The sequence below is a fragment of the Odontesthes bonariensis genome, chromosome 11 (genome assembly GCF_027942865.1).
Source record: "Odontesthes bonariensis isolate fOdoBon6 chromosome 11, fOdoBon6.hap1, whole genome shotgun sequence".
Taxonomy (NCBI): domain Eukaryota; kingdom Metazoa; phylum Chordata; class Actinopteri; order Atheriniformes; family Atherinopsidae; genus Odontesthes; species Odontesthes bonariensis.
Window position 1 is genome coordinate 16556985 of NC_134516.1, and position 24622 is coordinate 16581606.

A 24622-nucleotide genomic window follows, 5' to 3' on the forward strand; every position below is an offset into this window, starting at 1 on the left:
TGCAGTGACATCTTTTTTTGGAATGTGTAACAGACCTGAAATGCAGGAGTGGATGTATATTAACAAATTAAATTAAACTGACAAGAAAAAAAATGAAAATGAAAATGAAAACGCTTGGGTTGAAGTGTCTACAATGATATATAGGTCAAAGTTTAACTCACTGGGATTTCTTAAATCTGCATTTTCCATACCCTTCTTCTTCTTTGAAAAACAATAACTATTACAGTACTTGTAGCAATGTTTGTCAAAGGCATTTGAGTTTGTCTTTGAGCCCATTTTAGAGCCTTTGTGTGCCAACTCACTGAACGCTCTCAGCTCATGGCATTTGTTGTCTTTGACTAATTCATGTAGAAACTTTCAAGTTCATAGGACTAATGCTAAACCATAAAGCTCTAACCCAAATGTTTTTGTGTTTTTTTTCATGAATGAATTTTCGAAGTTTTGGCCTTGAAGCTAAATTTCATTATTGTGTCTTTTTTCTTTTTTTTTTTTCAAAGCCTCTCCAATCACTTATTTTTCACTTGATTGGCTTAAGACCTTAAGGATAATTTCCAATTTAACTGGTTTGGAGTAATTAAATTATAGAATAGATAAAACTTAATTTTCAGAAATTAATGTATCCACTTGATTTCACCCTCTTACAACCAAATATTGTTGGAAGGAAGAGAGGTTAAGGATACGGTCTGCTGTGTTTTTGAATGATTTATGCGAGAAAACATTTTTCCCGTTTGCCAGAAAATGGATAAATATATGCTGTTGCTTGCTAAGTGGGATTATAGGAGGTGGATTACAGGGGCCTACCGCTGGAAAGGCAAGAGATGTTAGAGAGGGCCCAGAGAAATCCTAGCTGCACACCTGCTGATAAGGATTTGTAGTCTTAGGGATTAAAAATATGTTCTCCTTCTGATCTTCCCCATCCAGCTTTCTTGCAAATTTAGAAAAAACAAAACAATATAATCATCATGCAAGACACGTTAGGCTTGATCTCCCCCCCCCCCCCCCCCCCCCCCTCTCCCTTGTCTGTTTACCACCACCAGCTTCCAGCAGTGAGTTTGTAGAGGAGTGATGCTGGAGGGGTGGGGGGGTCCTCAGCGCCGACCAAGGACGAGCTTCTAGCGGGAGCGCGCGCATAGGAAGGAAGGGAAGGGAAGGAGCTGAGGCTGATCAGTCGCCAGCGCAGTCCAGGACGGCGGATGAACGGAGCAGACTGTCGCCTTCGCCGTTTTTTACAGCAACTGAAAGCATCGTCCGGAAGCCCGAAACCTGCCCGAGAATGATGCTCAAACTGGTCCACCTCCTCGGAGTGCTAGTCTGCAGCAGTCAAGGTAAGGGGGCACGAGCGTGAGCGTGGGAAGCCTGCGAGCTTGGTGACTTTTGTGGACAAGTTATGTGCCATCTTGATCTGCGGCAGGCAGAGAGAAGTGAAGCAGAGAGAGGTGGATTGTTTAAGTGGACGTTGTTTGGTAGTTGGAGCACGTCTTACAGGGGCCAGAATGCTTTCTCACTGAAAAGGGGGATTATGATGAGGTCCTTTTTTTTTTTTTTTTTTTTTTTTTTAAGGGTTGAGCTACACACTCTGTGCTCTACGGACAAAAAAAAACTGCTCTCCTCGTTATTTTACAATGCCTACTGTTTAGTTTCTTTAATGTTTTAGATGAGCGTTTATGATGCTGCGTTGTTTGGGTATATTGATTTGTAAAGAGCTGGTCGTTCTGGTTCGAACGTTTCCCAACTTAAACTGACACAACAAATGATATAAGCCCACATATTAAGACAAGACACTGAGGTGTATTTGTTTAGATCACGGGCTTTTTTATTTTTTCCTCTCACTCTCTCCAGTCCTTTCCGTCTTGCAGTACAATAAATTGAAGATAGCGCTAAAACATCTTCCCTCGGTGTCCGTGTCCTCTGCGCCGGGTGGCAAGGATAATGCAAGATTTTGTGATGCGGCTTCTCAGTCGGAGACGCCTGTGAAAGTTTGGACATGAAAGCTATATTTGCGGCGACAGAGTGACACTTTTACCGTTAATTAGCTTCCGTGCGCGCTGTAGTGCGCGCGCCCGTGTGTGTCACATTGAAAGCGCTGATACAGCTGCTGCATTTTGGCTCTTATGTGCGTTTCTCAACTGTGTCCTGGTCAGTGATGCACATCGCCGCAGCCCTGCGTGCACTGCGAAAAAAAGATTCCACTCCTTAAGCTTTAGACGCACAAGATACACATTTCTTAAAGAGCAAAAGATTTCCTCCCACTGTGAGCTTCTGTGTCTGATTGAATGCAATAAAGCAAAGCGGGCTTGCAACGACTGACTTATCTTATCTCCTTGATGTGAATTTGCCACTTTGTTTATGAAAAAAACAACAACTGAAGATTCAATAGCAGGCAGAGGTAGATGTTGACTGTTTTTGCAGCGTGGCCACACTAGCTTCCTGGCGCACAACGGCAGGTGGGGATAGAGCGCTGCAAAGTAGCGCCAAGAGTGAAGCCATAAGCCACCGGTTGTTAACGCATGTTGCATTCTGCTATCGCTCCGATGAGGTACTTCAGGGTCTCAAAGTGGGGGCCAGGGAGGGGTTTAAAGGTGTCGAAATGAATTGATTTGAATGTTAAATCGTTCTGACAGTACAGATGATACTAAGATACATATAAGATTAGAGCTAATAATGTCTGTTTTTGCATATTGTTTTGGTGGCACGAAAACATCTTAAAACATACTGTCCAAGATACCTTGGAACATAAATCAACATTTTAAAGTGACTATAGTCTATTGGCAGCTGGTTTAATCAGTAGTAATAGTTAAAAACTGTTGTCACGATGAAGAGGAAGATGAAGGGGATGCAGTCAGAGCAGCACCACTTCCGTGAATTGTACTTTGATTTATTATCATATCCTACCAAGTCACACATAGACCTACTTCTGCTCATAAGTGATAGCTGGAATATTCATTGCTTTGTTACTTACCCTGTATTGCAGTGGTATTACATCACTTCGCCAACCAATTTCCATTTTTATCATGCTTTTTATGATAGCAAAGTCCACGCAAATTGACCTACTAGACAATGCCTACAGCTTACTGGAATATGGACAATAAGAGTACTTTGCAGTTGAGGAGGGATGTAGTGGAATCTCGGGAGGATGCTCGGTGTCTTTTATCTATGTGGGGCCCTGGAACAGACACTAATCCATCAGTGAACAGTAAGAGGTGTTATTTGCTTGCAGCGATTAATGTCGACAGGAGTCGGGTATACAGTAGCAGGTGCCCGGGCTCTTACTACACTAATTCTGCAGATATCCTCCTTTTCAGCCCACCGCCTCCTGAAGGAAAACATTTGCTTTTGAACTCCCAGCTCACTGTCTTCCTTGCTCTTAAGTATGCTTCCTTGAAGGTTTATGTATTTGGCTGTAACACATGCTTAGTACAATGAATTATATGCTTGCTTGGGCTCACCCGGGACTCGCCAATGCGATGTTAAGTGGCGTAATTAAGATATTTTCACTGTATCTCTGGGGGGAAATGTCAGTGGCTCAGGGTTTAAAAGATTTATGCCCCTGTGCTTAAGTGTCTCTCATTGCACCCTGAGCCCAGGCTTAGGCATGTTTCAGGTTTGCTTACATCCAGTTCTGGTTTATGTGCATGCTCACACAAGTGAGCATAAATGCAAAGGCACACACACTTTGCCGAATATGCACATTATGCTCAAGTGTCAAACTACACAAATGAATCATCATGTGCTTGCCATTACTCATGCCAGAAAAAAATCACACATCTAGTCTTGCAGTAGCTGTTTGTTTTTCTATGAAAAGTTTCTCGCTATGCTGATAATTTGATCCTGGAACACTACTCTGTAAAGTTCTTCATGCAACACCAATCACAAATTCCTTTTAAAGACATGCAAAGCTCATCACAAAAGAAATGGCCTGTGTCTTTTAACTGTAAGGTGAAATTGACTGCATTATTTGATTAATAAGCTCGGGAGGAGAGCCCACACATACAGAGCCTGTATATATATGAAAATGGAATCGCTCCCTTGAGGCGGCCCCGTATGAGACATCAATTTAATGAACGACCAGAGTCAGCAGGGCTCTGAATTGTACAAAGGGCAATCTTGGTGTTATGGATATGCTATTTATTTCCCTGCAAGCTTTTGATTCCTTATGTGTGCCCTTTAGCTCTCAAACTGCCGAGTTCAGGGCTCAGCTTTGAATTTGTTTATTACATATTCGACAGGAGTAGAATGTTGTATTCTAAACACCTGGATTCCTGAGAAAATCACTACTGAGCATCTGTGCCGCGGGGTTGTCAGCTTGCTGAGAAGGAAATGAGACGGAAAAGAAATTAGTTGTCGTTTTTAGATATGACACAGTCACTATTTCTTACTTCATTTGTCTGTTTTCAGACCTAAACACTAAACTGTAAAATTATTAAAGAGCTGTTTTTTGTTTTTGCCGAAATGCCTGGTTTCAGCAGTTCCAGGAAACTCATTTCTCTCTTCAGTAACCTTATAATCTACACAAAACCCCACACAGCTCGCCGAACAGAGCCGCGGGCCACCAGCCAAGAGCCTCCGTTTCAAGTGAATGTCACTGTTCTTAAAAGAAGTCAATCAAAAGAGCTACAAAATAACCACAAACAAATCCAGAACAATCAGAGAGAGGCTCAAAAATAACCACACAATGATGCACAAAGACCAAAGAGACTTAGTGATTTGCCAATCAGGACCTTGGGCCACAACACGGCTATTTTTAAACTGCTGATCTTAGGTTAGATAAGAAAATGGGACACAATCAAAGGACATCCTGATGTTACAGGGAGCTGGGGTCGGTTAAATTTTTATTGCTGTGGTTAAGGCCCTTACACTCTAAGCTGACAATCATCTGGAGCATCTCTCTTGTCCACTCGGTGTGTATTGTGCTGTCAGACTTTTTCTACCTTAACTTTTACAGCTAAAAGCCATTCCAGCTAAAATTCTCTCTTGTCAGTGGGAGATGGTTCTGATTGGCTGTTCAGTGTAGCTGGAGAATCCATGATTACTACCACTAAGTATGGTTTCTCACTATTTTTCAATGCTCCATGTTCTTATTTTCTTCCACAACCAAAAGGCCAAGTGCTCCAATGCAGCTACTGCAACAAAGTTCTTAACAAAGCCATGTCTAAATTACATATAAACTTTTATGGTGAGTGAGCAACAAACAATGTGATCGTAGGCAAACAACGCTTTGTTCATACATAGTTTTTAAAAATCTATGCAGTTTTGTGGTTTCCCTTGTAGAATACTATAAGTATACTGTTCCCTTCTGTGTCAGAGAATCATGTCCTCTTGTGCAAGTGTATATGGTTTGTCTTTGCGGTGTGTTCAAGAGCTATTTGTTTACCCCAGTGCTCGTAAATTAAGGAGACCCAGGAGTGAGCCTTTTCATCGCCGCTGGTTCTACAAGTCGGTGTGGTGTGGAAGTACGTACCCTCAGAGTTGCTTGGGTGAGACAGCACAGCTGATACGGTCCAGGTCTAACCATATTATGCAGGCAGTACTCCATTTTTTCAGTATTCTTGAGGCTGAAGCAGAATTGTTGTTACTTTGCTCTGCTCAAACATTTAGCTGAAAATGTTATGCTATTACAGCAGTACGGGTTGATAAGTTGGTTTTTCAGTAATTTATTGCCTGAAATTAAAATGATCCTTTTTTCCCTCCTGTTTTTCTGCTCGTTCAAGCCCTTTTAAACACATACAAAAGTGCTACAGCTGTTACATTACCAAAGTCTGTGAGATGTGAATAGGCATTAGGTTTGAAATTGGGACTCAGCCAAAAAGATCCAAGTGACCACAATTACAAATAGACAAAAAGTAAGTACAATCAATTGTCCAAAATCTGTGCCAACTGGCTCATAATCTCTCCAGGTACCTTTATGTTGCTTTGTGCTCAAGATGAACTTGGCTCACAGCTCAGTTAATGCAATTTGCATCAGTGACTGAGAAGCAAGTATGGCAAATATGTTGATGCTCATGGGCTTATAATTACTTAAGCATTAGTCGAAGTGCTGAGAGAAAAGATGCCAATCCAGGCAAGAGCTCCAGTAGGTGAACACTGGGGAGAGTTTGAAAACACAAAGTAATTTGTGATGCCTGGTGCAATAACAGCAGTGCTTTCAACAATGCTTTCTGCCACCCTCATTCTATCTTCACTTGAACTGCCCATATTTATCATTGAAGTGACTAATGTGCTCTTCAGGGAGTCTCTCCCAACTAGAAAGCCAAGAAAACACAGATACATGAAGCAGTTGGAGTCCTTGTGCGGGAGGAGTTTGGCATTTCTCATTAAATTCTCCATCCTCAATCCCAGAAAGGGAAAATTGGAGCAATGGGAAGATTTATATGGAGAGAGGAAGAGATTATGTTTAAAAATTCATTCAGTTCAAGTGAATCTGATTGCATCTAGTTAAATTGCATTGCCAGAAATTGAATCAAGCTCTATGTAGTCACACTGTGCCAAAATTAATAAAATGTAATTGAATCCTGTCTAGATGGAATCAAATTAAGCCAGACTGATGTGATTGGAGAAGGCAGCAGCTGCATGTTGCCATGTGCTCCTTCTGGGCCTGCTTACTGTTTAACATTAGCTCACTCCTAGCCAAGCAGGAGACCCTTTGGCTCTTGCTTATGTCTGTCCTGCCAGTCTGAATGCCATTCTAACTAGCAGGCTAATAGGCAGAGCCAGGATGCCAGTGTGACAACAGAATCAGTGGGCATGTTGGCTCACTGATAGACAGATGAAGGAAAGTGGTTGCATGATTGTCTTCCTCTCCTGTTGCTCACTTTCTTTAGTAGCTCAGGCATCCTCATTCACATACTTCACAGCACTTCCTCTCAGGGGACACAGCTCTGTTGGTCTGGGGCTTGATTTTGGGTTTGGGCACTGGCAGGCATGATTAAATGAAAAACAGATGGATGAGAAAAAAATGGCAGAAAAGCTTCAGAACCACTCCAGCTTGTACTGTATGTTTTATGTGACCCACTTACTTACCATATTTATTACCACGCTAAAGCCTTTGGGTTTGCTTCAGAGTGGGCTGACATGAATCATATGTGAAATTCAATTGAATGATCCTCATAACATAATGCACCATAAACAAAATCAAATGAAAGCAGACTGTCTGGTTCGGTGTGGTTGGCAGGATAGACACACTAACATTGTGTGGTTGACGTCATCCATGTGAATGTTGGTTTGGATAATGATATTTTCAGATCACTTTCAGATTTAGGGAGCCATACATTCTGCCTTTCAAAGTTTCCATTTCTAATTTCTCTTTTGAAAGTTGATATTGATGAGCGTGTTAAGGGAAAGGGGGTGTGGAGGACTCAGAGATGTATTGAGTCCTCCACACTGTATCTCTCTGTTTTTTCTATTGAAAAAAAAAAGCTTGAAAAAATTTGCGTTGGATTTCGTTGGAGCTACATGCCAGGAAGTTGAAAAAGTAACCCGCTAGCAGGCAAGTGTGTTACTCAATTGATTATGTTGAGTCAGACTGTACAATACTTTTTCATCTGAAAAGCTTGAAGGGATATTGAAGGGATTAGGCAGGATATAGCACAAGAAGTACAGTGTTACATTTACAGCACATCGAGAAATGGGGCATGGCACTCCTTGATTACTTTTTTTGCTTTTATCAATACCACGTTTTTTAATCTATCCACAATAAAAACATGCAAGTGGGAAGCAACATCCAAGTCAGTTGATAGTACTATAAAGGGGCAACTTCCATGTGCTGTAAATGCACAAGGGTTTTCCACTACATCACCAACTCTTGATGTTCTGGACATTTTATGAAGGGCTAGGTGGGAAATCTCCACAAAAAGTCCAGAGTGAATGATGCAGACTTTTACATTCTCACATGCCACCACAGCAGAACATCTCTGGAACATTTTGGGACTTGCATGTATAAAAAAACAGCTTGTGTGCACTTTTTGTTTACAGAATAACAAATGTTTAGATATCTAACAATAATAAGGGTTTTTCATATATTCTATTCAGAGAGCGATGAAGTGATCAAATATCCAGAAAGCATATGTATCTTCACACGCTAATGCGCCTAATTAACTAGATGAAAAAATAAAAGTAACCACATACTCAACTTTCTGCTAATACCCATGTTTAACATTATGCCTAATGTAGCAAGTTATTTTGAATTGAGGATTTTTTTACGCTAAGTTTAAGTGTGAGTGAGGACGCACAGTTTATGCATCACATTTCTCTTGCATACTTTATCAGTATCTCTCAGCAGTGCTGCCTTTAAATAATTCAAAATGTTATGCAATGCAGAGTTTTTACCATTTTCCCTGTGTTTATGTGTGTTGCTTCTGCAAAAAGATGTATGATCCTTTTAAGAATTAAATCTCAATCCTATGACAGTAAGAGGCGAAAAACTTCCACAAAATAGTACTTGCATGGTGTGGGATGCAGAGCTAATTGGAACAGACACTGATAGGATGCTGCACAGCAGATGCACACGGAAATAATAAAGCCTCTTTATGAGTTACTATCATGAGGATATTTTCACGGAAGAGCGCTGGAATAAGAGTCTGTAGCAGGTGGAGTGGAGGACAGATGCCAACACAGTAGTGCGAGATGAAGTTGGGTTTCAGAAGGCAGTGAGATGGACACAGGCGGAAGGCAGGAAGGGGCTGCTGAATGACAGATTAACAGACAGCTGAATGTGCTAACATTGAGAGACGCAACGTAAATGAAGAGAAACCATCCACTGGCAGCCAAAGAACAATATTTTCCTAATTACCCCTGCTGGGTGTGGGCCTTTCGTCAATTGAGCTTTAGTTAGCTTAAGCAGAGGCTGCAGGACGTGGTCCATCACAGTAAATGAGAAAATCTAAAAGTTACACTAAAAGTAACGGTGCTGGGGAGCAGACACTAATGAGAGAGTGGCTCAGGCTCCTGCACACCTATAAATGTGATAAGACAACCCAGGTAGTGGCTTTTATTACTTCACACAATCTTGTGTGTGCTGTGAGCTTGATTGAAACCCTTATATATATGGAAAACCAAATTGGTCTGGAGAAAAAAGCCTGGATTCTGTAACTTAGTACTGCTGGTTCTTGAACAATAAGATATGTTTTGTTGTAGCCTCAGAGCTTCAGACACTAATGAGTGTGTTTGAATTTAAAATCACATGTCCTTGTTTTTATGATGATAGAATATAGTTTTAAAGAGTGATACAGTCCATGTCAATATACTGAAGCTGTAGCAGTGGAATAGAACATTCAACCTCCTGTCTCCAGCTTGTACAGTGCACTTTCTCTTTATCTCACTCTAAGTAAGTTCAGGGCCCAATCGCTGTTGGGCATATAAACAAAGTGTGTTACTTTGAAAGTCATGCTTGATGTCATACAAAATGCATGTCCATTCATAATGAATCAAGAACATTTTGTTTTATGACTGTTTCATGATTTACCTTGAGACTAAGCTATTTTTCCAGGGTAAGCTTTTGAGAACAATAGACATTTTTATTTAAAAAAAACAAGGGTACAACTTGATTTTGTCATGGAGCTTCAAGTTTTTCAAGTTCTTCTCATCTGAGTTTGCTTCAGTTTAGATGAAACGTTTTGATCCTTGAAATCACAAGGTCCCTTTGGATTGTATTGCTCTCATGGAATATATATATATATAGACATAGTAGTTACCTGATTGTTTCTGAGCCAGGTTGCCATCATCTGCTGTGCTCTCTTTTCTTTTGCTGGCCTTGTGATCTGAATTTTCCTTTGGGCTTAGAGTATTAAATTGTCTGCTGCTCTATTGCGCTGTGTTGTATCTATCATATTTCCTTGTATCCATTCATCCGCCCATCAGTACATTCAGACAGCGGGCCCTTGGCTTGTCATTCTGACTGGTTAATTAAGCCAAATTTTGATTGATGGACTCCCTTGTGAATAGTGTGAGGTCTCCATTGCTGACCCAACCACGGAGATCAGCCCAGCGCCCTGCTTACACACTTTATAAGACCTGATGGCCTTTCAAGCAGTGGCTTGGATAGACCCTTAAGGCCATAGTCTGCGGTAAGCTCCTTCCCCACTGGTGCTTCACAGCATGGATAGGGCATCCGCTTGTCCATATCCTTTCAGGATTCGTTTTTTTGTAGGAATTGATGCAGAGACCATCTCGGAAAAAGGGACTGTTCTTCTCAGATTTTTTTTTTTTACTGTGGCCCAATATCCTTGTTTATGGGAGGCAATGCTTGATGAGTAATAGATGAGAAAAAGGGAGCGATAGATGAGGGTGAGACGGAAGAAGAAGGAGGAGGGACACTTGAAATGTGGTGGTGGTGCAGTAGAATAGGGAGGCCAGACAGTCTGCGCTCATCTGATTGCCTCTCCACGCCAGACAATCTTCAAACAGAATCTCCTAATGCAATGTGGGCCAGTGTATGTTTGTTTCTATCTGTTTCTATTTGACTCGCTTTTGTTCAACTTTTTTATCCCTGTCTTCCTTTTTTCATGTGCTCACTCTGTTTTGTTGGTCTCCCACACAAGTCTCATCACGAGTGTCTGTGGGGGGAGATATTCTTTTTTCCTCTTTGTGGGAAGCTTTTCAAGCCACATCTATGCTTAGTGTTGCTTCCTTGGGAAGCTAATGATGTCTTTGTTGTTTTGTGGCTCAATGTAGTTATTAACACCTATGGATTTTATGTTGCACAAGGCTCCTTCAAACAACAGTGGTCAGGAATTTTCAAGTTTTGCTGTTTCAGTGTTGCTCTATGAAGCATGTTATTATCTCTCTAAGTTATAATGATCGCCTTGCAAGGACTCATAAGGCACAGCAGGCAAACTGTAGGCGTGTTTTTAATTACTCTGCATATCTATACAGCATCTCATTGTTCCTAGTTGGCCGACTCCCAATGTGGACACTTTAGGATGATCTTCCCGCCCACTTTCCAAAGAGTTCCCAAGGACATGTGCCTCCATGGGAAGACACAAAGAATTACCCAGTAATTAAGGAAGCTGTCATATTTGTGCTTTGATTAGATAGTGTGTTTACTAATGTGCTGGTCACCAGGTGAATGAAGTTTTCTCAAAGTGTCAGATCTAGTCCTCCTTGGCTTTAAAATCAGTCCACCCCACATGTAGGACTCAACAGAGTGCAGTTTAGGACAGATTTCAGAGTCCTACGCACTAAACCTCACCTTTTTTCTGTCTTTGTTCTTTTCAGTGGTCACACATAGGATTTGATATAGGTATCCTTACATGCATAAGTCATCTGTGAGGGAATTCATCAAACTAGTTGTGCATCTGTCCTTTTTTGTTGATTTGGCCACATACATGTTGTTTGTGTGCTATTAATGGTAGATTTGGATAAACAGTGAAGCAGAAAGAAGTAGTCGAGGGAGATTTTTCTGGAGAGCAGCCAGTATTGACCATCTTTTCACGTGAATGTTATATGCTTCAGGGGGTGAGTCTTAAGAGAGCCTTGTGATGTTGATCTTGGCACATTCCTTTGTTGCCAGGTTTTGTTGAAAGAGCCTGTTTGTACCCTGTATCATAGTGACTTACACAGGTATACCAGTTAAGGAAAGTAAACCATAAGTAGTACCTTATATGTTGATTTCAAAACTCATGGGACAAGTTTTATTACAGTTACAAACTTTCGGATTTTGCATCCCAGTGGGGAAGATATGTGTTCATCCAGTTTGGCAACCATTCCTAGCAGTTTGCTTTTCAAAGAATTCTACTACTACTGCTATCTTGTTAGCTTGAAATTTCTGCAATTGTGGTCATACTTCAACAAGACTTTCAATATTTTGCAACAGAACTAGATTAGATTTCTCCAAATACACTATGTTGGAGGAGCAGGGTGAATTCCAGCTGGCTTAAGCCTGTATACTGCTCCGAGAGCCCAGATTACTTTTATTTCACACTGTTTTTCATTCATCCTGTAATGTCTGGAGAAGGCGACCAAAGAAATGATGGATCGTCTCGGCACTTGAGGCGAAAGCCACAGCCGCGGATGTGGAGAAACATTGCAGAGCGGCCGCTCAGTCAATAAGCACGAGAAGCTTTGCTGGAAGCTGCAAGGGGAATGCAGCAGTGGCTGTGGCAGCTCTCTCCCCAAGGAGGTGGCCTGAGCCACAAATTAATAGAGCGCTCCCACATGATCGTAGAGTTCCATTTGGAACCGTCACGCTACATAAAGCCCCACAGAAATGAGGAATTCAGAGAGGTCCCTTTCCACTTCCCCAAGAGTCCCCACATAACATGTGTGATTGTAACACTCTGCCCACTACTTCCGAATCTTTGCGCCTCCTGTAAAAGCCAAAGCCTTGCTCGTGCTCATCCTGGTTCAATTACCACAATGCAATTGTCTCCTCTCTTCTCTTTGAAAGTGTGTCCTACATATGAAGTTGTGCTTTTGTTTTTCATGGTTGGTTGTTAACACAATAGTTATCCAAGCATCCCTGAAGAACTAACATGCACTCTGTAATGTAACACATAAGGGAAAGCCTTAAATGATCATGATTGAACATTAATAGTGTTTTTCATTCCACCGTCCTGATTTTTTGCTTTGTAATATTTCAAGGCCAACATTTCGGCATTTTTTTCCCCTCATTTACTCATTTGACAACAGTGTGAAATTCTCAGTGACAAACAGCAAGCGGTGCACCCGAGGCCTGCTTTACTCTTATCATTATCTTGGCAATGCCCGAGATTAGACACAGCTACCGATTCCCTCACAACCGCATGCCTGGGAGCGAGGATTAACACAATGACTAATCACTCCAACTCTCTGGACACAAAACATACAGCACTGATTCATATTTAGTCACAAAGTCCACTTAATAAAAAACTGGCAAAGCGTATTTGTTTGTGGCATTGCACAGTATTAAAAAATATACCAGAAATATAAAGAATTTTGTTTCAGTCAAATAAATTCAAAATATCAAATCATGTGTAGTTTGTCATGACTGACAGGATTCAGGTTCTGCAGTGGCCGTGTGACAGATGTATAATCATAAAAATACACCTGAGAGCTGGAAGCTGACATAAAAAGCTTCAATAAGAGTACCAGTATGTAATTTGTACAAGTGCATAGACTTGATAATGTTGTATTGTCAACGACAGTCTTTATTAGTGAATTGAATGTTATTTATGTACGTAATAACTTATATTAGTTTTGCGAGCAGGGTATCGCTGTGGTTGGTGGTGTTTGTTTGACGGTGGGTTGGTTCACCACCTTTCTCTCATAATATTTCAGAAACTATTGAATTTGTTCCATAGTAAACCAACAGGATTACTATGTCAGCATGCAAGCTCACCTAATTTTCTCAAAGCACAGTACAAAAGCACAGTAGCTTGCATGGCTGTCAACAGTTTGACTTTGTTGTGCCGGCAAGCAAATCGGATTTCTTTCTCATATCGCATATTCAAGACTATCCACATTGTAATTTATAAGTGGTCCGATCAGATTTGTATGTCCAGATATCCTATTTGCATGAGTTGCATTGCAGCAATGCAAAGTAGGCACTGACTCATGAATCATGATTCTGGATATACCAAATGGGTAACTGATGGTGATTTGGATTTCTATAGTTTCTGAAAGTTGAATGGGGTAGCCTAATGTATCGTCACAGAAGGGTGCTTTTTCTTTTTAATTCATAATGTAGGCACATTGTAATTAAAATCTCAGTTTGCTGAAAAGCATATCTGCCTTTAGTTCAATCTCACTGTCTGCTTCGGCCCACTTGTCAGTGAAAATATGAAACTAAAGAAAAAACAAAACAGTCCTTGAACTGAGATGATTGTATCGCCAAAAGCATGTCTTAACATAGCAAGAATACCTCTGGGTTCTTTCGACTTTTACTGTTTTTATTTGTATAATCAATCACAACATAACTGCAGGCTAACTAAAGAATGTAACAGCTAGCATCTAATCCATCGCCTTTGTTGTCAAGGACATGGATTCATAATTTATTTATGTAAAAATTCAACCAAACAAATGCCGAACTGTGCAAAGGCTTTTAGCGCAGGGGAATGGTCTCTTCTAGGATGTCACTCAGGTCAGGTTTGAGTAAGAAAATTGTGTGAATCCTTTGGAAGAATTTTGTTCCATCCCTCCAGTAGAGTTCTGCTGCCATTAAGCTGGTTTGCTGGTCTAGCACCTAACTAAGAAACTTTTTGTTCCTTTAATTTGTCACCTGTCTCTAAATGGTATTATATTTGAAAGCCTCCACTCTTCACTGATACTGCCTAAAACTTCTGCACATCATCACTGTATAAGCAATTTGTTCCTGGCTGTGTGACACATAAAGAGTTCCAGTGTTACCACTTTGAAGTTTGCTCTGTTGTTTTCCAGAGATACTGTTCAGTGTAACAATTTTCACCACATTGCAAACTGGCCCTATTGATCTATTGTCTCAGAGTGTAGCAAACAATTTTGCTTTACTCGTTCTTTCACTGTGGCCCCCCTCCTTTCAAGAATGACTTGGCTTCATGAATACTGATTCCCACTCCCTGCTCCCTCCACACCAGCTGTTGTTAAGGAAACATACAAATTACCGAAAAAGAATGATGTATTCAAACAATTGTTGCGCCAGTGAAAATGGAGACACTGAAACGAATGATTTGTGTGCAAGATTTTGCATGTTTATACGTAGTTTCACCACCAAATGATTACAGTGTCTGTCTGTTAAACACAGGACACCTTGAGTGTTACAGCTCCCATTATCATTTAAAAGTAGGTACATGGCATTTCTGCTGTGCCCTGCTTTTAGCACAGTGCTTATATAACGGTTCTCTTGTATAACCTGAGAAAACAGGAAACAGACAAAGTTCCTACACTGTCCAAGTGTACATCTTTCCAAAGTATTTGTGTGGAAACCTTGTGCTTGTGACAGGGTTTTTTGTGTCTCTGTGATGAAATGTTTGCAGCACAGCAAGACATGTGGCCTAGGTTTTGCTGGATACTGTGCCACTTCAAGGTTGTTTAATAGGTTTTCTTTTTTTTGCCGATTTAAGATCTGGATGACATGACTGAGACTTCAGCACCCCGATTTTATATGTGCTGAGGAAATGAGCTGATCCGAAGCTCATAGGTCATCCAACTATGTGTAAATCAAATGCGATTCCTGCAACGAGCGGCTAAAGTGGAAAATGAGTTATAAGAGGGAGGGATTGCGGCTGTGTCTATTTGTTTGTGTGCATATTTATTTCAGGATTTTGCTTACGCTTTGATTTTTTTTGCTGTTTAGGGTTTTGCTCCTTTCTCGCTCAAGGCTTGGAACGTTGAGGGAAGATGCACTGCTCTTATCTTGCCTGCATCAGCAAAACTATATGCAAAACAACACACACGCGGGGAAGCAGAGTCTTACACACACATTATAAGATCCCTGGAATCCGAGTCTCACATTTCCCCAGTTCCTGCTTTGAATTCTTCAGGTTGCAAAAGTTTTAATTCAATGTTAATCCATTTTTTTTGCGAGGTCCTGTGATCAAGAAAATCAGAAATATGGAGGCGAAAGTTCAAGCACTTAATCAAAATCAAGACCTCCCAGTTAGACAGTGCTTATAGTGCAATCATAATCCCATGGTGGGATTCCCATTTCAGGAAGTGATCACGAGAAGACCAGACAGTCCATCAGTAGCTCACAGGGAGGGAGATGCAGTGTGCCTGCGCTCAACATGCTCAGCCATCTGTGGTCAGTGGCTCACCACACTGAGCCACTGAGCTCCTGCAGCTTTAGGAAGAAATTGTAGACATTTTAAATGAGTGCTATGTGTGGCCAACAATGGGTTCAGTGTGAAATGTCTTAAATATATGTTGTTTTACAATCAGGACTTGTCATTCTTACTTATCTCTGCAAAACAAAACTAAGAAAACAGTGAAGTTATTCTGAACTCTTATCTTTGTTGATCAAGCAATCACTGTGATTCGATATGCAGTGTGTATTGTACGTTTGTGTGAAACGGCATATGCGAGCTGAGCCAGCATGCACCTTCACAAAACAGCATGAAATCTGAGCATCAGGAGAAATCAGTTGCTCCCACCTCTGCAGGAGCTGTTCTGGAAGTCGGTTTAGATTTCACTCTTGCCACATTTCTGACATCCATCTTGTAACACTATTTCACCTGTCTTTGCTGCCTGGCAAAGAAACAGTCCACACACATTGATATCAAACCTACACCTCCCATTGATTAAATCTAACTGTGCTTCACTCAGTTCAACTCAGGAGAAGATCCATCAAATTGGAAGTGTGTGTAGGGCATGCCCGTAGAAAGTAAGAGGAATTCTTGGAAACCTCTTCCTTTTGCTGTCATCTAACGGCAATCCATGTGCTTCAACCACAAGGATCCAGCCAACACTGGGCTTATAGGCATCAACTGACGTAAAGTCAGTCCGTTTTAAACAAGTGAGCATCATGCAAAATCGTCCTACATCAGTGCATGAGACAAAGCGGCTGTTGTTTGCTGATTATGGCTGGTGATGCTATCAGTGCTGATCCACTGACTGGGTTACTGTGCTGAGAGTGAGCAGAAGCGACAGCGCCACAGCATATGAACCTCAGTGGGGGCCAGTTAGAAGGATCTGGGTGTGTGATAGTGTGCATATGTGCAAACTGGGTAGACTGTAGTCTGTACTAAGATAACACTTTGTATGTTGACCCTCCAGTCAGCATGAGTCTAATGTATACAAACAGATATCTGCATGTGAAAAATATGAATTTGTAAGCCAAGGACAAGAGCGTTGGTGGCTTTGTTTGCCATCTGTTTGGTCAATAGAATTTGTACTCCAGTCAGATTTGAGCAGCAATTGGCTGCATGCATGCAAACAATGTGGAGAGTAGAGAGGAGGAACGCATTTTCTAGCTCTTTTGATTAATCTTTGCTCATATTTGTTCTTAGTCCAAATATATGTTACTTGGATGTTGTCATTAGATTTCTAAAAAAAACTAATGATAAAATAAAATTCTCAATCAAGGATTTGGTTATTCATTTCTGAGATACTGCAGAAGTATGGTGGTTCCTCTTTTAAGGTAATCAAGACGTAATTATCATTATTCGGCATTCATGCTATTAGATTGCTCTAATAGTTACAATCTGGGATTTTAAGTCAAACACTTTGGGTGCAATAGAGAAGTGTAGCCATGAAACCAACCAGCCATGCCACATGCTAGCACAAAAGCACTAAAAAAGCACTTGTAAAGAACAGTTACCTGTATCCGCTACTGTTGTTGCTTGAGTGATTATTTTTGTTCTGGTTAAAAGTTGGTTAAAAAGTCAAATCAGATGAACGGAAGTGCGAAAGAGAAGGGTATAGGGAGAAAAAAGATTGACCTTGCCAGAACAAACTGATTTATGCTCCCAACGAGTGTGACAAACAACACAGATTCATATACTGGGATAGATTACTGAGCTTAATTAGGAACATCCACTAACCTTATCACACATCAGCGCCTCTGGACTGACTGCACTTATGTTACAATTTTAAAAGTTAGAAATTTAAAAAATCACAAATCGTTTTACAGTGGCTTGGTGCAAGATCTGCTGATTAACAAGCCAGTGTTTGTTAAAGGAAACCATTTATAAAACTTCCAAAAATATTTCGAAATGTCAAATTTTATTGAGTCACAAGCATCAGTTTTTATCAGTCTCACGTAGAAAACAGATACCCTGTAGGCCTGATATCCTGTCATATATGCAACCAAAAACCTCAGTACACACAGGATCCATACCGTATTCTCTACCACATAACTAAAAAAAAAAAATTGTGGCGTCACCATATTGTATTTTTAATATATGTATTAAGAGTTTAAAGTTTTCTGAATGCTTTATAAATGTGTTGCTGTTGTTGCATGTGTCTAGTCTTTTCAGCCTTATGATCATTCAAAAACAACAACAAAGTAGACTGCTGGATCTTTCTTGGCAACTTTTTAGAAGCTGGTTTTAAAGAACAAGAACAGAAAATATACAATTTGGCTAAGTGGTTTCACCATTTTCTAAGCAAATACATGCTGAACCAGGGTTTTTCCTGGCTTAAAATGATGTGGTGTTGGTACCTGATCGTGGGCTCACAGGAGCACATGTACCATGCCTTCAACTGGGTCAAGCGGGTGTTTTACTCGCGGTCTTTTTTAGGAGTTGTAATTACATGAATAAAAAAAACCCGACAAGTATTATTTTAAAGCATATTCATTTATTTTGTATGTGCTTTGTTTAACATTCAGTTCAGTTTCATGGCAGCTTAACCACCATTTACTTGCACAAGGCACAGCCAGTGGCAGATCATTTGGCCCTCCTTGGTTTGATCCTGAGGAACCTCCTGATGCAGTCTTTATACTCAAAGACCTCCTGGTTTGGACCATCAATGACCACCTTACAGCATACATCCAGGTGCCTCTCCTTAAGTCTGTTGCGCAGGTGTGTTTTTATCTTTAAAAAAAAAAAAGGTTACGCATTGTAAACTTTGCATTATTCTGGTGTAGACATGAATTGTGATAGTGTTCTCAATCAATAACACGAATTATTGCGTTTTAGCTGCCTGTCTTCAGTGTCTTCACTCCTTCACCTCCTTTTATGGAGCTAAATCAGTCTCAATTTTCACAAATGCACAGGACAAGATTCACAAATGCGCAGGACAAGATTTACAAATGCACAAACAGGCACTTTATTCTCAAGAAATTCAACTTTCCGGAAAGATACTTGCCTGAACCTCTTTGCATGCAGAGGCGCTAGCGTAGCTCACTTGAATCGTCCTGTGCAATTGTGAAAATTGAGACTGATTTTGCTCCATATTTCTTTTCTCGCAAGTTTTGTATGACATGCTGTGCTATTTATCACTAGTGCAGTTTTGGTCAAACAGGCAATTTGATCTTGTCACTTTTGGTTATATAAAATTCCATTTTAATGGACCTCAAAGATTTAAGGATTTATAAAAACTCATTGCCGTAGCTCTAGACATAACCCTATGGTTCCATCGCTGCACTGAATCACAGCAAACGAAAGGTGCAGATTCATATGTACACTAACTCCCTGTCACCCACATGTTGGACTGTTCAGTCCATCTCATGTTAATTTCCTTGTTCAGTTATGTAAGGAAGAAAAAACGCAGTAAATCATGTGGCTGGCGAGAAAAATCAATGGTGAACATGTATGTGTCGTGAGGAGGGTGCATTAACGTGTTCTCTGCTCATCACTGAAATCACTATTCATTTATTTGCATTTTTATTGCCTCATCACACAAATTAAAATGAAAAATAAACTGGAGATATTCTTTGCATTCATGTGGACTATATAAAATCTGTGACTACGCTATAACATTAAATGCAAGCCTAATTTGTGCTGACTTTATGTGACAGAGAAACAGGGTGTGCTGCTGTGTGTCCTTCAGACCCTCAAATTGGTTGTCCAGTACTTTAGTGTGTGTTAAAGGCGAGAGGCTGATGGCTCTATTTGAGCCTAGGTGTGTGTGGGGGTACGCATGTGTGTATACATGCCGTGCATGTGCATAGACCCATGTGAACAAGTGATTTATGGGCTGTTTTTAATCAGGCTGCAGAAAATGTTATTAGACAGCCATCTCGCGCTCTCTCTGCCTGCAAATGAGCTTGCCCCCACAGCACCCTAAGAGAGCCTCCTGTAATTAGTTCTGGGAACTCACCTGTTACTGAGCGAGATTGGGGTAGGGACATGAGAGGATGGAGTGAAAGGGTAACAAGCAGATAAACAAACAGAGGAGGAAAAAAAGAGTGGGTGGAGGGGAGGGAGGTCAGGGTGAAGAAAAAGAACCAGAGCAAGAAGCACCCTTGCAGCTCTTAGTTTACTAACCTTCTACTAAAACAGCCAGCATATACCAGGGTTGAATAATGCCTAAAATAAAACACTCTTACTTCTGTCATTTTAATACTAGAGCGTCAAGATTCAAGACCCTGATTTAATTATCCACAACCACATTGTTTTTACCTAATTATCTCACCAGAAACAACAGCCATCAATTCTTTTTTAAGGCATTTTGTATCCAACTTATCTCCTTTACATAAAAAGTGATTAAACTTTTCTGAACTTATTCCAACTAAACCAAAGAATTGTTCTGCTGTTGTTTGTTATTTGGGATTCAAGGGGTGTAATTTTTGCCCGTTTTGAGTCTGAATGCTAATCGATACTATTGAAGAGGAAGCTAATGTCGGTGCAGCTTGGTAATATTATACTGTCAACATTTAATTTAATATGATATTAAATATTGATTAGTTTTTTTGCGGTTATGAAAATATTGTGACTGAATGTTGCAGTCACAACAGTTAAGATTCTAAGCAGACTTTCAATTTGAAAATGGTATACATGCTATTATTATTACAGTCAATCCAGCTGATATTTTAAAAACAGTAACAGTTGAATGTGGCATTAATTGGGCATTGAGCCACTAATGGGATTGGTGGAGACAAATAAAAAAAATGGAGCCATACGATGGGTTAAAATGTAAGAAAACCCCACATTTTAAATTTATTTTAATGATGTTTTGTGCCCGCAGTTGTTGTTGGTTTCTGCAAATCATTAATATGCCAAATCCTGATGTTTGTAAACCACGAATACTGTACATTTCATATCACTTTTCAAGATGAGGAGTTTTTAAACAGTTCATGGTGATTCCTGGTAACTAGAGGGATGTGCATTCCTCTTTTTTCCAGGTTCTATGAATCTGATCACTTGATGCCGTAATTCCACTGTTTAACACTAGGCTTTCTCCATTAGCCATTGATTATTTCATGCATGTTGCAAAGGGAAAACACAATTTGAGAAGCAAGGCTGCAGAGGACTGAAGTCCAATATCCATCTGCACCTAAGTAAAGGATGAGTCTTTTTTCTTTTCTTTTTTAAACTATTCTAACTCATTCTTTCCTCAAACCTGGAATTATATTTGGCAACAGAAAACGTCACCCTATTCAAAATGAATGAGAAAAAATACAGCTGACTCCTGAAACATGTAGGTATGAACCTGCCTAATGGTGAGGGTAGCTATGCTTCAGCCGAAGCTAACTTTAGCTGCTCTTATTTGGAATCTTATTTTCTCGGCCACCACCCACAGTTCATGACCATAGGTGAGGGGTGGAACATATATTGACTGGTAAATGGACAGTTTCGGCTTCGCTCTTCACTTCAACAGAATAATACTGCGTCATCTTCACTGGACACTTACAATTCAGGCAGTAAGTCCCCACCCACAGTGGGGAGCCCAACCTTTTTTGACTGAGGGTAGATTGCCAACTCAAAGAGTACACCATTTTTTATTATTATTTCTCTTTGCCCTTATGGCCTGTTCTTTTTTCTATCTATCCATCCATTTTCCATACCTCTTTAGTACAGTTCAGGGTCACAAGGGGGTTGGAGCATATTCTAGCTGCCATTAGCTGAGAGACAAGGTACACCCTGGACAGGTTTCCAGCCCATCACAGGGCTACACAGGGACAAAACCATGCCCACTTACACTGGCGCCTATAGTTAATTTAAAGTCATCAAGTACCCTAAGGTAGTCTGAGTACCCAGGGAGATCCCACACATGCACAGGGAGAACATGAAAAGTCAACACAGAAAGATCTAACATGTTCGTTTGTATGAGAGAAGATATACAAACTCCAAGTCTAGCTCAGAATTTATTAAATGGTTCAAGGTTCAAGTTACACAGCGATGTGGACCTCTCTCTGCCAGGCAGTCTGATTCGAAAAAGGGTACCACTGTTTTTCAAAATAAACTTTTATATTGCCATACAACTATGATGTAAATATTATTTGTCTAAACGTTGGGGAGAAGCCGTGGTTTAGACTTGGATTTCCCTGATTGGTCCTTGGTCCAATATCAGCCTCGTACCCCATCTCTGCTCCATTCAGATGTCTTCTCCCTGTGTGGGAAAACTCTTCCCTATCTCCCTGTGTCCGGTACTTTTCCATTGTAGGCTTCGTCCCACCTGATTTGACTCTCCCTGTAAGCATATAGAAGTTTCTCTCAACACTCAACTCAGTCTCTTTCCTTGAAACCGTGGGATCAATGCTGGTTCCTTTCAATAGGGAGTGTATCAACACTGTATAAGCACAATGCATAAATATGTATTGTAAAAGGTAATATTAAACCCTCAATAGATTCTGACCAGTTTTAATGATTAAACTTTGTTTTATGTTTGTGATAAAAGAAGAATGGTGTTAAAAAGTATTATGTTATGATCTGCACATTGTAGGACTGAATGTGTTAGATTTCAGGGGACAAAAACCAATTACCAGTGATCCCCTTATGTTAATTTCATGTCAACTACAGAAAGTTGTCTTCACAATAGATATTGATTTGAAGAAGCTCCAGCATTTTCACTCAGCCTTAAGCTTTTATAAAATGCATTTACCCAGTTACTTGAAGTAAGCTTGCCGCCCTGCCAAAATCATCATGTGACCTGTTTTCACTCAGGCGCATCCCAGAGCCCAGATGAGCTGACTGTAGCTGGCCACAGGCTCTCCAGTGAGCACTGCCTTGACAGCCAATCAGCCTGTCCCTCCCAGCCACATACGCACACACATGCGAGCACACAAGTATAAGAAACGAGATTGTCAGCACACGTGTATACAGTTTAAATGTGCATATATATCCTTCACAAGCACACATACACACCCACTGCACCTCTCCAACGCTCCTGACAGGCCAGTGAAAACATTATGAAATATTCAGTAAGTCTCACTGTGTTTGAGTCCTACCTGTCTCAGCTTTATTCGTTGCTTTGTGTGTTTGTTTGCATGAAAGAGGAAGAGATTCTGTCTGTTTGCATGTTGGCATCTGGAGACTCCTCATGGGTATGCTCGGCATAAGTGTGTGTGTATGCCTGTGTATGTTTGCAAGGAGTGCATCTGTGGGCTGGATTGTACAGCTGTGTTTGTACACATTTGCAGTAGCTCTGTTCTTGCTGTCATGGTTGCTCGTAATTGGGTCTGAGCCAACAAAACCTTTTGTCTGAGTCTTGCCTTGTGCTTACATCAACTGTGTTATACTTGTAAATAACATAGCAAAGTAGATGAATTTGGTGTCCGACCTTCAGCTGCTCCATTTCCAGTTTTTGAAGTGTATGCATTTAATATTTTTTCTGTCTTTTAACTTCATAAGGCAGACAAGAATGTTGGTAAACTTCTTCTGACCTGATATACCGAAATAATCATATTTACTGACTTTTGTTCAGCACTACTTTGGCTGTTTACAGCTATGATTTTTAAGAGGTTGTGTATAAAACTCCATTAGTTCTCTTTCTCCTCTTTTTTCCACCTGTTGGTGGAACAGGATGTCTGTTTTTCCCTTGGCTGCCTTTGCAGAAAGTGTTTTTCACAGTAATATCCACATGATAAGTCCTCTGCAGTCCTGTTTCCTCCCACTTGACTTTAAAACTTTCTTTATCTAGCTCAGTAGGCTGCCACTCGGGATGCCGTCTGGTGATTAACAGACCATATAAACACAACTGCATCTCTGCGCAGATGAGGCCTCTTCAATGGTGTAGAGAAGAACAAATACCGATGGGTAGTTTTTAAATGAATAGAATAATGCTACTAGAAAAAGATGCACTAAAATTGACTTTTATTGCTAGTATATAAAAGAGAATCAAATATCATCTCCCATAGCTATGTTCTTTAAGATGAGATCTCAGAAGAAATTAATAAATGTCTCGTCTGTCACTTTTGGGCTAAAAGTGGTTTATATTGAGCTTTGACATATCTGTGAGAGGTTGCATGTCCTATTATTTTAGGATAATAAACATGGTTTTCAGTTTTACATCTTACAAGTTTACTTAGATATTTGTTTTGTAAAAGTTACCTAAGTTAGCTGCTGCTAACTTTGCTAAAGAATGGAGCAACAGGGAGATGGCCGGGTAGTTTGACCAAAAGTTACAAGATTTACACTGTAGGACTAAAGCTAGCTGAATAACATTGTGGAGTTTTACTAGATTGCTCTGTCATAAAAAGGTGGGCATTTCAAACTGACCTGCCAACCTTCAGTAAGATTTAAAACATAATAATCTTAGCAGTCATATAAAAATGGGCATGAAAAATCTCTTGTGGGCTTTTTACCGAGGCTCTCTGACATCCAGCAAATGTGACACAATTTAACACCCACTATTATGTTTTGATAACATGAATTAAGTCGTTTTTGTCACGGTGATGAGGTGATATTAGTGGTAAAAACAAACTAAGATCTTCTGGAGTCATGAAAAATACTGCAAATGCAAAGAAAACTTAAGTCCAAAAATTGAAGGAAACTGAGTAATCACAAATCCTGGGACTTACTCCACCATCCTTACAACCTTTCATACTCAGACATTGTGACCCTGTTTAAAAGTGGAAACACTTGTCAATGTCATGTCAGAAACTGGTTGTGTACAATGAAAGGACAAATGATCTAAGGGTTTCTTGGCTATGAAGAATAGTTACCTTGAGATTTCATCTGCTGTTTGACAGTGTGCCTAAAAGTGATTTGAAATATAACCCTGCAAAAAATAAGGGAACGTTGTTCAGATTTTGCACTGAACTTCTCTTGAAGTCTTGAATGGGCATCAAGGCCTAAGGAAAATGATAACTTATACCTTACAGCCTCTAAGCAGTGCAGTTATCAATACTTTT

At 40.3% G+C, this 24622-nt stretch overlaps 1 protein-coding gene across 6 annotated transcripts in view; it reads left to right on the forward strand.

Moving 5' to 3' along the window:
- Positions 1 to 1070: 1070 nt before the first annotated feature.
- ncam2 (neural cell adhesion molecule 2) overlaps positions 1071 to 24622 on the forward strand; it is a 332410-nt gene continuing 308858 nt past the window's right edge. For all 6 annotated transcript variants that reach the window (XM_075477736.1, XM_075477734.1, XM_075477731.1 and 3 more), the window contains exon 1: positions 1071 to 1325. In XM_075477736.1, coding sequence (XP_075333851.1) covers positions 1274 to 1325 — 52 coding nt within the window. In that variant the 5' untranslated portion in view covers positions 1071 to 1273. The remainder of the gene's footprint in view (positions 1326 to 24622) is intronic.